This window comes from Anguilla rostrata, chromosome 13, assembly GCF_018555375.3.
Source record: "Anguilla rostrata isolate EN2019 chromosome 13, ASM1855537v3, whole genome shotgun sequence".
Lineage (NCBI taxonomy): Eukaryota > Metazoa > Chordata > Actinopteri > Anguilliformes > Anguillidae > Anguilla > Anguilla rostrata.
In genome coordinates, this window is record NC_057945.1 from 30,853,444 (window position 1) to 30,866,549 (window position 13,106).

The window sequence follows — 13,106 nt, forward strand, 5'->3', positions numbered from 1 at the left end:
ACTGAATTTTGTGTTTTCCTTCACATAAATAAAGACATTTCCACCATAAATTGATGCAGAAAAGGCACAAATCGGTGCATACAAATTCACCAGAATGCAGGAAATTAAGTGTGAAATTTCCTCTTCCATCTTTTTTTTCACCGTTTGGCGATCGCAGCACCCCGAGCTACAACTACGCTCCGAATCCGGACAAGCACTGGATCCTGCGCTACACGGGCCCCATGAAGCCCGTCCACATGGAGTTCACCAACCTGCTGCAGAGGAGGCGGCTGCAGACCCTGCTGTCCGTGGACGACTGCGTGGAAAAGGTGGGACGCGCCGGCAAAATGCAGCCACTCTGTTACCACGGCGATGCCTCCAATGTGGTCGACCGCGCTCCTCGTCAGTATTTGCGTAGACTGAGTTACACTTGGAATTGGCTCCAGGTCTGTGCGTGTGGTTGCAGTTACATTAGCTGCAGGCGTGCCTTGTCCTGGGCCAGACACAGTCTTATTCTCTGGTCTCATGGTGATGCCAGTGATCCAGTGAGGTGTGAATCTCATCTATCATAATAATGTTTGCTGTTTTATATGGGATGGGGGCGGGGGTTAGCCAATAGAAGCTATTTCCAATGTTTATGGGGTTCACAGATGATGTGGGTTGATATCATTACACCTGTCTGTTCCATTGGGGCTGGATTCTGCATCAGCTGTGCCCTTCATGACCTTTACCCTGTGCACCGTAAATTCATTCCAGTTCAGTGGATGGAATAATTCACCTTTTGGGTGCCTGTGTGTGAAAAGAAAATGAAGAAATGACAGATTTTCTGGGTCACTGCAGTGGCAGAGAGCCATTCTGTGAATAAAGAAAGAGCCTGCCCTGTACTCCTCTATGGAGCTACTCTATGATTTTTAATGAATGTATTAAAATGGAACTGGACTATTTTATTTGACCATTTTACAAGTAAAAAACATATGAAGTGAAATAAATAAAGTAAACAGAAACTGCAAGAAAAAAACATTTGACTGCTCCATATGAAATCTTTATATTCCATTACATTAACATTGACAAAGGTTAGCATTATACTCCCCTCTTCTCTCCTCCTCCTTCTCTACTGTGTATAACGGTATGCATATGGATTATGCTGAATCATGATTATGTGTGCTATCCTTATAAATAAATAAATACTATTTAAGGCTGATGGGAAAGCTCCATCCATTTTCTTGACATATTTGTACGTTTGCCAGAACCCTAGAAAATGTGGCCATAGGGCAATCAATTATCCATAGTGCACGTATACTTATACATAGGGCATACAGAGTATAATAAAAACAAATCCACCATCGCCATTAAAGGCATATAGATGTTTCCATGGCGATGTGCATTGTCCTCTTGTCTCACGCAGGTGTACAACATGCTGGTAGAGATGGGGGAGCTGGAGAACACCTACGTGATCTACACCTCAGACCACGGCTACCACATCGGCCAGTTCGGCCTGGTGAAGGGGAAGTCCATGCCCTACGAGTTCGACATCCGCGTTCCGTTCTACATACGGGGCCCCAATATCGAGGGAGGGACCTTGTGAGTGATGATCTGAATACGAAGGTGGCTTTGGTGATGATGATGATGATGATGAGGAGGAGGAGGAGGAGGAGGAGGAGGAGAATGAGGAGGAGGAGGAGGATGTATGAAAACATTGATTGATTATAAATTTATATAGAACCGTCAATTGATCTCAATAGGCTTTCAATTTCTGATTAGAACAGATCAAAAAGGAGGGAATTTAGGCCTTACCATCCCTACAGGAAGGAAAGGAATTTTAGCTGGAGGTCTGAATGGGATAATCCCGTATAAAACTAAGTTGTGCATTGTCTTTGAAAAAGACCCTGCCCTCAGGTAACCCTGCACTGTACTTTTTATAACTCCTTCCTCACCCCGGTAATTGTGTAACCCAAAAGAGAAAAGGAAAATTCTCAGCCGTGTAATTTTATTTGAAAATGCCTGAAATAATTGACTTTAGATGTGTTGTGAAGCAGGCCCACAGAGTTTCTCGAAGTGTGAAAGATGCAGGAAGACGTAATATATTTCAGATTATTACTATGTGTTTATGATGTTTTATTATTATTATTATTATTATTATTATTATTATTATTATTATGATTATTATATTTTTACATCAACTGGAACTGACTGCATCATATTGAAGCTATCAGAAACATTAACAACGAACCTCCATTCCACTGTCTCCCGTAGCAACCCGCACATCGTGCTAAACATTGACCTGGCCCCCACCATCCTGGACATTGCAGGGCTGGACGTCCCCCTTGATATGGATGGCAAGTCCATCATGAAGCTGCTGGACACTGAGAGGCCGGGCAACAGGTATGGGACCCACAAAGATGGCCTCCAAAGGCTCTCGTTAACAGTCTGGCCTGCACAGCCCGTCCGGGGAAGTCAAAAGATGGCAGCAGGCAACAAGCAGCATTTATTTCAGTTCTGTACAAATGTTCTGCAGGTTATGCTGGTTCATCTGGATGTTACTGGTTATATTCCTGGGACAGGTGATCATGATGAAGATGATTTTTATTTTTGTTTAAATATATATTTTTTTCAGTTTAGAATTTCATTGTATTTTCTGATGTAGTTGTTTAATTCTTGTAGTACTGAATTATTGTTTTGTTTTTTATCATATCAGGTTCCAGGTTAACAAGAAGGGGAAAGTGTGGAGGCATTCTTTCCTGGTTGAGAGGGGGTAAGTTATGAATAATTATCCTACATCTTTCAATCTAGCTGCTTTCATTTATTCCTGAGCATCTTATGAAACAAACCACGGTTATGCACCGAAATACCCTTATCAGACAACTTCTCAAGGGACAGCTTTGCCAGTCAGGTTATGAAATGATGTGCTGCCAAAACTGCCACAACATAACAGCAATATTGATATGTTGCTACTACATTCCAGCAGCATTGAGCGTGTTGTGGATTAGTGGGGGAGAGGGGAAGATGGGCTACATCTTCTCTGATGATGAAGATTATGAAAGGGACACAGATTAAGAGAGGACTTTCAGATCAGTAGGGGGCAAACTAGGTGTAATTCATTGCTGGGCCGATGGCGGAGTGCCTCAGTGTGGAATGCTCTTGGCGCTGAAGATGTTACGTGGTCATTTTTCCCACAGGAAGTTTCAGCACAGAAGGGATGATGGGAAGGAGGAGGCACAGGAGAATTTCCTGCCCAAGTACCAGCGGGTGAAGGATCTGTGCCAACGGGCAGAGTACCAGACGCCCTGCGAGCAGCACGGTCAGGTACACACATAATCACACACATGCGCAGGTGCACTCCAGTGCTCGTGTGCGCACATGAACACACACACACGCACATGCACACACACGCACACACACACACATACATATATAAAGTTAAACCAGCCAAAGGAAGAAAAAAAAGATTTGCCACAAGATGAGGGTATAATCACAATTTTATCATTATGAATAAAATACTAGTAAAACACACACACACACAGAGAACATGAAAGGAATAGTCACACACATAAAAAATGTATCAGTGCATCTGCTCATATGTATTTCTGGTGACTCACTCTCCTTCCCTTCCACTCTTTCTCTCTGTCTCTGTCCCTCCCCCTTTTCACTCTCTCTGTTCCTCTTGCCCTCTCTCTCTCTCTGCCCCTCCTTCCCTCCCTCTCTCTGTCTGTAGAAGTGGCAGTGTGTGGAGGACTCCACTGGGAAGCTGAGACTGTATAAGTGTAAAGGCATGGCCAGCCTGTCTGCCCCCCTCAAGCAAGGCCTGCCCTTCAGCCAATCACAGCTGTACCTGCGTGGCTCAAACTGGGGAGACTGTCACTGCAGCACCCCAAGAATGAACACTTTCAGGCCGAAAAGACTGCTGGCTAAGAGGAGTGAGTTCTGTGACAAATCCTCAGTGGTTTTCCTGTTGGTCATTAAAATAGCACTTGATTCATGAATAGTTAGTCAAATAATTGTGCTTATTATCAGTAGATAATAATTGGCTTTTATTGCCATCTACTGGTGAACATTAGGAATAACAAATTCAATAAAAACTTTCCCACATACTCACTTATGTAATTGTCAAAAAAATAGAAACAGAGGTGTACATCTGAAGCGCTGACATGGATTTGGAGACAGGAGAATAATATTATGGCAGGTTCAGAAGTGAACTGTTCTGTGTGTGAGAAAGAGAACAGACTGTTAGTGTGTGTCTGATCATGCCCATTTATGAGCTCCTCCTCTCCCTCCCGGACGCTTGCAGAGCTGAAGGCTGCTAAGGGGCTGTCCCGTAGCCGCTGGGCACGCGCTGCACCCCTGGGGTTCGATGGGGGCCTGTACACGGGGATGCTGGGAGCTGTGCCCCGTCCCGCAGGTCCAAGGAACCTGAGCCAAGCCCGAGTGGAGGGGGAGGAAGAGGAAGAGGAAGAGTACAGTGGCATGGGTATCCCCACTGTCCCAAAATACAACAGTACCACAGCACCTTCCTTTCACAAAGTCACCTACAGGTTAGTGTGCCTGCGTTTGTGTAAGAGAGTGTGGAGTGTGTATTGGTTGTGTGTAGTGTGTAATACTGGCACTGTCTGTGTAGAGTGTATGTAGAGCATGTGTGGAGTGTGTATTGGTTGTGTGTAGTGTGTAATGCTGGCACTGGGTGTGTAGAGTGTATGTGGAGCGTGTGTGGAGTGTGTATTGATTGTGTGTAGTGTATAATGTTGGCACTGGGTGTGTAGAGTGTATGTAGAGCATATGTGGAGTGTGCATTGGTTGTGTGTAGTGTGCAATGCTGGTAATGTATATTGGTCGTGTAGAACTTGGATCTGGGCAGTGTGGTTGAGGCAGTCTGTTTCACACAGGTGCTCCATACTGATGAATGACACGGTAAGGTGTGATGGAGGCCTGTACAGGTCTCTACAGGCATGGAAGGACCACAAGCTGCACATCGATCATGAGGTGGGTCCTCCCACCATGGTCTTCCCCTTTCTTCAAATGGGCGAATTAACAGCTGTCATATTCTAATTATTCTACATTTTTTTTGTAAAATGTGATGTGCCGTCATCAAGATTAATGTATTTCTTTGTAACTGCATATCATATATCTTCTGTGATATTTTATACAGAGGTTTTGTTGGAATAATTGATGTGAATCTTGTTGGTGTGATTCAATTCAGTCTATAAGAAATGTTTAAACATCAGATAAAGATTAATTTGGACCATGAAGTATTTCAGATCAATCCTAAACCTCTGAAGCCAAGAGTTAAACAATTAGCCCGGGGGTATATTTAATTAATGCCGTTATAATTGCTGTTGCGGTATTTTACACTAAATGTGCATATGATGGTGTGTGTCTGTGTATGATGCAGATTGAAACCCTTCAGACTAAGATAAAGAACCTTCGTGAGGTGAAAGGTCACCTGAAGAGGTCGCGGCCAGAGGAGTGTCAGTGTGACAGATACCCGTGAGTGTTAGAGAAAAAACATTTCTCAATTTGAATGTCGGTTAATGAAGCCTTATCCAGACTGATTTGCAATTCACACAGCGGTTTTACTGGAAAAGTTTACATAATGTCATATTTCACGGTGGAATGAAACCCATAGTCCTAGTGTGGTTAGGTTTAACTATGGCAGTTTATCTCACCAGCGATGTGCCTGTTTTTATGTTTTAGTTTTCAGTCAAGATTTAAGGGGAAACTACAGTTCAAAGCAGGCCGCGTCCACTCATCCAGGTAATCAGTGTGTCTTCATCTTCCAGAAGATCCAAGTGTGTGTGTGTGTGTGTGTGTGCATGTTTGCGCATGTGTGTGCGTGCTTGTGTGTGTGTGGTGTATGTGCGTGTTTGTGTGTGTGCGGGTGCATGTGTGAGTGTGTGTGTAAATATGTGCTTGTTTTTGCATGTGAAGACAGGCATGAATGTGTATTCCATGTGTGCCTGTTCATGTGCTCGAGAACGAACATCACTGTACCTGTAATGTTGAGCTCTCTGTATCTGCTTGTGTGTCTGAATCAGGAAGAATCAGGTGAAAGATAAGAAGCAGTGGGTCCTGAAAGAGCAGAAGCGCAGGAAGAAACTGCGCAAACTGCTGAAGAGACTGCGCAACAATGACACCTGCAGCATGCCTGGCCTCACCTGCTTCACCCACGACAACCAGCACTGGCAGACTGCCCCCTACTGGACAAGTAAGGCACAACAACTCAGTTAAAACGCTCTCACACACCATCAGTTAAAATTTAACTGAGGGGTGGGTGTGTAATAGACTCTGCTCCCAAGCAAGCTCAAACCCTGGTGCTTTTTCTCATGATAGTTAGGGCAGCAAACAGGGTGTGGCTTTCCCAGGTGAATTTTCCAGATAATGGACTAGCAGTGTTGTACACCATTGTTTGGCTTCCCATGGGACTCCCAGGAATAATTAGCCATAGCATCACCCAAGGAGGCCCAGAGGTAATCAGCCGGGTATTTCCCACCTCAGCACACAGTAGCGCCTCCTCTGGTGAAGCAGGTGTCTGCAGTCAGTCTGCCTGCACCAGCTGAATAAGCTGTGACATCATTCTCACAGTAACTGTGCAGCTACGCTGCCTACTGCTGAGGACACACGCGACAGTGTATCCCCTCCTCAACTGAAAGAAGAAGCTGCAGTTTGCGATTGGACAGCCCACACTGGCGTGAAGAGAATCATGGATTTGGGGTTAAAAGCATGGGTGAGGTGAACTGATCCTGGGTCAGTTGCTATATATAACACTCTTTTGCCATGAGGTGTGAAGCTCTTTGCCAGGAGCATTACATGCAGGCGTGTCAGAGCCATATGGCTTAGATGCCGACAGCTAGTCACCTGCCCTGTCTCTCTCTCACTCTCTCTCTTTCTCTGTTGGCTCTTATAGTGGGGCCATTCTGTGCCTGCACCAGTGCCAATAACAACACCTACTGGTGCATGAGGACGCTCAACGAAACACACAACTTCCTGTTCTGTGAGTTTGCCACAGGATTCCTGGAATACTTTGACCTCAACACTGACCCTTACCAGGTATGCCCAGTGTATCCCATGGTCCATCATCCTCCTCATCCTCATCTTCCTCTTTACAGATTCTCTGTTTCTCAACCCGTTTTTTTGAGACCCTGCCTTTCACAGTGAGTGACACAAATTGTTTTTAAGGACAAAAACATTCCTAAACATTTTTATTAAACTTTGTTAGATAATATATAAAGATATGATGCCTCAGACGCCAGATTTTCACTCCACAATCAGGGGATTCCTAAGACTTTTCCCCTGGCTTACAGAGAATCACAGAAATTTAAAATAATACAGCCGTACTTCCCTCTAATGTGTTTATGATACAAAATAAATGCTGGCCCAAAAAAATACTCTAAGAAGTCTACATTTTTTGTTTAATTAGTTACGTGACCAGATGTCCCACATATCATTGAAAATCTTGTAATATTCTGTTCCTATGTTGACTGTTGTGCTGGTATATAATGGATTTGAGATGTATGTTCAGTATGTGACTGTATAATGTCCCTGCGTGCGCAGCTGATGAACGCAGTCAGCACACTGGAGCGCCACATCCTGAACCAGCTGCACATCCAACTGATGGAGCTGCGCAGCTGTAAGGGCCAGAAAGAGTGTAACCAGGAGACCGGTGAGTCTCACACACACACACACACGCATGCATGCACACACGCACACACACACGCATGCATACACACACACACACACACGCACACACACACACACACACACATGCATGCATACACACACACACACGCATGCATACACACACACACACTTGCATAAGCACACGCACACCTACACACAAACACACACACATACACACACGCACACCTACACACACACACACACATGCATGCATGCACACACGCACACCTACACACACACACATACACACACACACACACACACGCATGCATACACACACACACACACATACACACACGCACACACACACACACACTGCATGCATACACACACACACACGCATGCATACACACACACACACATACACACACACACACATACACACATGCAACACACACACACGCATGCATACACACACACACACACACATACACACACACACACACATACACACACGCACACGCACACACACGGGCGCACGCGCACGCGCACACCTACACACACACACACACACACACACACACACACACGCATGCATACGCACACACATGCGTGCACACACACACACACATACACACGCATACACACACAGGCACACACACACACGCATGCATACGCACACGCACACCTACACACACACACACACATACACACACGCACGCACACACACATGGGCACACACACACGCACGCACACACGCACATGCACACGTCACACACACACACACACGTACACACGCACACACACACATTATTATTATTATTATTCATGTAGATGATATTATCTCCTTTTCAGGGGCAAACGATAGAAGCAGGACAGAAGACTACAGGTAATTATTGTTGACCTCACTCGTCCTAGCTGGTGTGCACTCAACACTTGCTAAACCATGGGGACCTTAATTGCATATCCATAGAATTCTATTTTGTGGTAAACAAATACTTTAGTGAGACTTAAATTTATAGTATTTTATATCAGCCTCATCAGAACACCAGAATTGTTCTGTTTATTGAATATATACAGGTTTTTTATGAGATGCCCCACAAATTGAATGGGTTCTTTTTCAAATACTTTCAACATATGATTTTAGATGCATCACCCTGCACTCTTTCTTGAGATTAATTTTGATGTGACGTGTGGAATATTTTCCTACTGTGTGCTTTTTCTGAGTATCTTGCATGATCGCAGGTGGCTGCCCGTGCTTGTGTTTATAGGTTTCAGTTTGGGGCTTACTGGCGGGGGGGTCGGTGTGTGGTGCTGCCTCTATGTCTGCGGGGTCAGCGTACTGTAACAGTCTGTTTTTCCATTGCTTGCACGCTTGACAGGATGTTCCCCCGTCGAAAAAGGCCTAAAGTGAAAAGGCCGGCCTCGAAACCCCCGTGAGTTTGGCCTCTTCATCCCTCTCGCTGTTCCCCCAGACCCCCTGACCAGTCTGTCAGTGGCCTTCCAGGACTGGGTTCAATTCCATTCAGAAATGAAGTGAAATTCAGTTTGAGAACGAAAACAATGCCCTTGTTGCTCTATGGGGATTTTTCTATTCACAAACTGAATTTCCATTAATTTTCTTAACTGACTGAATTGGAATGGAATTGACCTTTGACCTGTGGCCTTTGTTGGTAGGCCATTTAAAACTGGGCAGGCAGATTAATTAAACCACAAGTTGCATTCAGAACATCCTCTCTACTCATTCGATAGTACTCTGCATTCTCTGTGTGGTTTCTAACACCTCTTCTGCTAAAACCAACAATGGAAAAACATTCCTAAGCCCTTCAATCACTTCTGTTCTTTTTCCACTTCTCTCCTCATTTTCACTGGTTCTTTCATCTTTTGTCATTTTGTGTCATGTAGTAGCTCATGTTCACATTTTGTCCTTGGAATTTCCCCTAGTTAAATAAATTGAGCAGTGACTCTGTGTCTAATGCTTTTAATTATCCAGCTGATTTTTCTGCAGCAGTTTCCCAAGAGCAAGAAATAAGGGAAACTGAGAACTGACATCAGTTACCCATGATATACCTGCGAATGGGACAGTTTCTCCCTTGGATTCAGTAATCTTTACCAGCCCAGGAACTGCCGGCACATTTTGTGTACAAAGTCTTTTTTAGAGCCAGTGATCCACTGTGTTCAGTACTCAAATATCAACTGCAATGCAGTTCACATTAAATATTTTTTAAATAAGGAGTTTGGGTTACATTAAAGCATTTGGATTTAGAGACTGGGTTTAACTTAAAGCCAGCTGTATTTTCATTAAATGGTTTAGTATGGTGTGCACAAACATTGCAACCAAATTATTCCTTTCTTTAAATCAGAAATAAAACAATTAAAAATCTGTCCAGTGCTGTTTTCCATGTAAAGGCAAATTCTCACTTTCCTGTGGGTCTTTGTCACTGTGTTGCTGATTTATAAGATATTTTAATTATATTTATTGTGTATATCAGTTGTTGCAGGAGCATCTTTAAACTATATAGGTAACCCGCGTGTTTGCTTTTTGCTTTGTTCCCCTCTAGGGGGCAGATTTGGGATGGATGGGAGGGTTAGTATCCCCGCGGCCAACTTTACAAACTTGCACAGACTGGATGGACATTCCCCTGATCTCAAGCACAAATTAAACATGAGTCCAGACCAGCAGCTTCTGTGGGACAACGGAAAGAAGATTGCAAGGAATGCTGGGATTTTTTTCCTGTTCATCTGCCACCCTCTGTAGACTGTTGAAGGGATTGCCAGTCTACCACACTCTCTCCAAAACTTGCAGCACTGTCAACAGAGGAGTTTTCCGGGAGGGTTTTTCTTTGTATTGTAATGACAAGGGTGGGCAGTAACTTCCAAGGACTGCAATGACTCTATGGTGAATCCACCTTTTTCTTTACTGTCATTTGCAATTAAGCTCCTAGGACAATTTCAAACTCACCACCTAGGACAAAAAAAAAAATCATGGATCAAACTGATCCCAAAACACAGACACCCATTTTGCTCAACGTTTTTCAAGTTTTCTCATTTCAGCTTATAATTTGATGCATTTTGTGTCATTGCACACATGCCAGTGTCCAGAAGCTGAAAACCATCTTCTGTAGCACCACTGCTGGACACAGTTCAGGCTCCTCTCCATCCAATAGGAAAGGCTTATTTAGGAGAGAAATGTTCACAACAGATTTTTCATAACTTCATCACACAGACAATTTTGGCAAACTGGCTCATTTCCACAGGAAAATATTTAACTTTCCCACTGATAATACTGTATGGAACTGTAGCAGCTGCATTAACCCATACATAAACAGCCTTGTTCAGTATTACACGTTTTGTGCAAACATTTATTTTGCTCATTTCTTCATACATGGTGCTATGAGTACATTGAATTGCTGTATGTATTTAAATGTGTTTTGCAATTCATGTAAATGTCAAAATTAATGTTTTACACCACACACAAAAAAGGCCTTTCCAACATTGTGTTCTGTGTAATAGATATAAAAACAGCTTTTTAAAACTCATCATCATCTAATGATTTGTATAGGTTCACAAGCTTATATAGTGCGGCTCTTCGAAAAGAACTTCTTTTGTTTCAAATGAAACAAAAGTTTATACAACATTGTGACAGTTCTGTACGCTTATTTTTCATTAGTGAAAAACAATTCAAAAACATTTAAAGGTGTTACTGAACATTCTCTTTTAACTGCAAAAAAAGTTTTTTTAATTATTTAATTTATACAATGCTGCATGTGGGAAATTACAGGCAATGTGATTAACATTGCCTGCTGCAGTCATGTAGATTACCATAAATTTATTTTTTGCTTCTTGTGGTCTTCCAGTGAGGATTTAATAGTGGTCATTGCCAGTTGTTTGTGAATAAAATGTTAAATCCAAACGTGTCTCATGTAACATGGGGTTTGCTGTGCATTTTGTGGTCTGGTTGTCATACTATCCTAATTGTTTTATGGTGAACCTCAACTGCAGTGGGTTGAAGACAAGAAAATGTCATTCTTGGATGTGTTCTTCTTTCTGAATTGTAATATGTTTTATTTTGTAGTGTGAATATGTAATCTCAAAAACACTGCCATTTTCAATCAGTAATTACATACCTAAATCTTGCATCTCAGTCTTGCCAAAACGGATTTACTCCTACCTATCAGCTACATCCTCCCTCTGCGCTGCGATCACTTCACTGGCTACCGGTCGCTGCCAGGATCCGGTTCAAAGCCCTGACCCTTGCCTACACTGCTGCCAACAGGACAGCCCCCGTCTACTTGCAGGACATGACTCAATTCTATGTGCCTGCTCGACCACTCCGCTCTGCGGCAGCAGGGCGCCTTGTAACCCCTCCCACCCGCCCAAAGGGATCACAGAGCTTCTCCACCCTAGCTCCCCAGTGGTGGAACGAACTCCCCGTCCCTCTCCGAACCTCCCCCTCACTATCCATCTTCCGCCGTGGCCTGAAGACTCATCTCTTCAGACTATACCTAGTCTAACCACCACCACGCTGTATAATAAAAAAAATAAAATAAATAAAAAAACCCTTTTTCCTGTCACTTGTTACATGTTGCCCAATCCCTGCACTTCTTGGTAATTTGTATTTGTCCTAATACTGTAGCTTATTCTTCTGCCTAGTTGGCTTTGCAGATGTTAGACCAGAATAGTGTTCATTGTTCTCGGCTAGAAATAGCTGTACAAAATAAGTAATTGTACCTTACTGAACCCGTGTTCAGCAGTTGTCTACGACCATGAAATGCACTTTGTTGTATGTCGCTTTGGATAAAAGCGTCTGCCAGATGAATGTAATGTAATGTAATGTAATCATCAACAGTTTCTCAATTACCCTCGGAAATCGAAGTGTACAAGTCCCAGACAGCCAAAGGTCTTGGTCTAGTCCTGGATAACAGGACGTCTTTCCCTGAGAAATAGTTTCCTGTTCTGTCTCTACAACATCTGCACAATCTATCCTTTCTGTCCTCTCTGCACTGTTACAACTCATGGCCAGTCCCTTGTCCAGTTCTGACTGGACTACACTGTACTTTAACTTTCTCCCTGCTGCTCTCCTGTCAGACCCCTCCAGCCAGGGGTGCCATAAGGGCTGGGGGTGGGATGGGGGGCATGTTAGGATGATTCCAAGGGCCCTGACTAACAGGGGTCTTGAACAAAAAAAAATGGTTGTGGTGGGGCCCAACATGAGATCTTTTCATGCTACGCAGAATCCCTGGTGGCGCCCCTGTCTCCTGCTCTCATATGCTACTGTTTGTCTAAACTGCAATCAGCCAAGGTGCCCGCAGCACACCGCTCCTCATCCCCCTCCATTGCATGCTGGTTGTGGCCCGCATAAAACACAAATCCCTGGTCCTGCCCCATGGTGCCACAAGAGGAACTGCACTCTCTGAGCCATCAGGTAAAACTGCACGCTCCTCCCAGAACACTCTACTTCGCATCTCAGTTACGTTGCCTTTGCCATCCTTCCCTAAAGGGGTCCTCCTCTCGGATCT

General features: G+C 43.9%; 1 protein-coding gene across 4 annotated transcripts in view; it reads left to right on the plus strand.

The window, feature by feature from the left end:
• The window catches only part of LOC135237108 (extracellular sulfatase Sulf-2-like), a 70,543-nt gene extending 59,029 nt beyond the window's left edge, over positions 1–11,514 (plus strand). For 2 of the 4 annotated variants that reach the window (XM_064303865.1, XM_064303866.1), the window contains 16 exons: positions 158–308; positions 1,385–1,560; positions 2,233–2,361; positions 2,675–2,731; positions 3,156–3,282; positions 3,692–3,893; positions 4,265–4,508; positions 4,857–4,953; positions 5,363–5,457; positions 5,665–5,724; positions 6,006–6,175; positions 6,875–7,017; positions 7,522–7,630; positions 8,443–8,476; positions 8,970–9,023; positions 10,149–11,514. In XM_064303865.1, coding sequence (XP_064159935.1) covers positions 158–308; positions 1,385–1,560; positions 2,233–2,361; positions 2,675–2,731; positions 3,156–3,282; positions 3,692–3,893; positions 4,265–4,508; positions 4,857–4,953; positions 5,363–5,457; positions 5,665–5,724; positions 6,006–6,175; positions 6,875–7,017; positions 7,522–7,630; positions 8,443–8,476; positions 8,970–9,023; positions 10,149–10,179 — 1,879 coding nt within the window. In that variant the 3' untranslated portion in view covers positions 10,180–11,514. Of the gene's footprint in view, positions 1–157; positions 309–1,384; positions 1,561–2,232; positions 2,362–2,674; positions 2,736–3,155; positions 3,283–3,691; positions 3,894–4,264; positions 4,509–4,856; positions 4,954–5,362; positions 5,458–5,664; positions 5,725–6,005; positions 6,176–6,874; positions 7,018–7,521; positions 7,631–8,442; positions 8,477–8,969; positions 9,024–10,148 lie in introns of those variants that run through there. The other 2 variants (XM_064303867.1, XM_064303868.1) reach the window with 2 other exon arrangements.
• Positions 11,515–13,106: the final 1,592 nt, after the last annotated feature.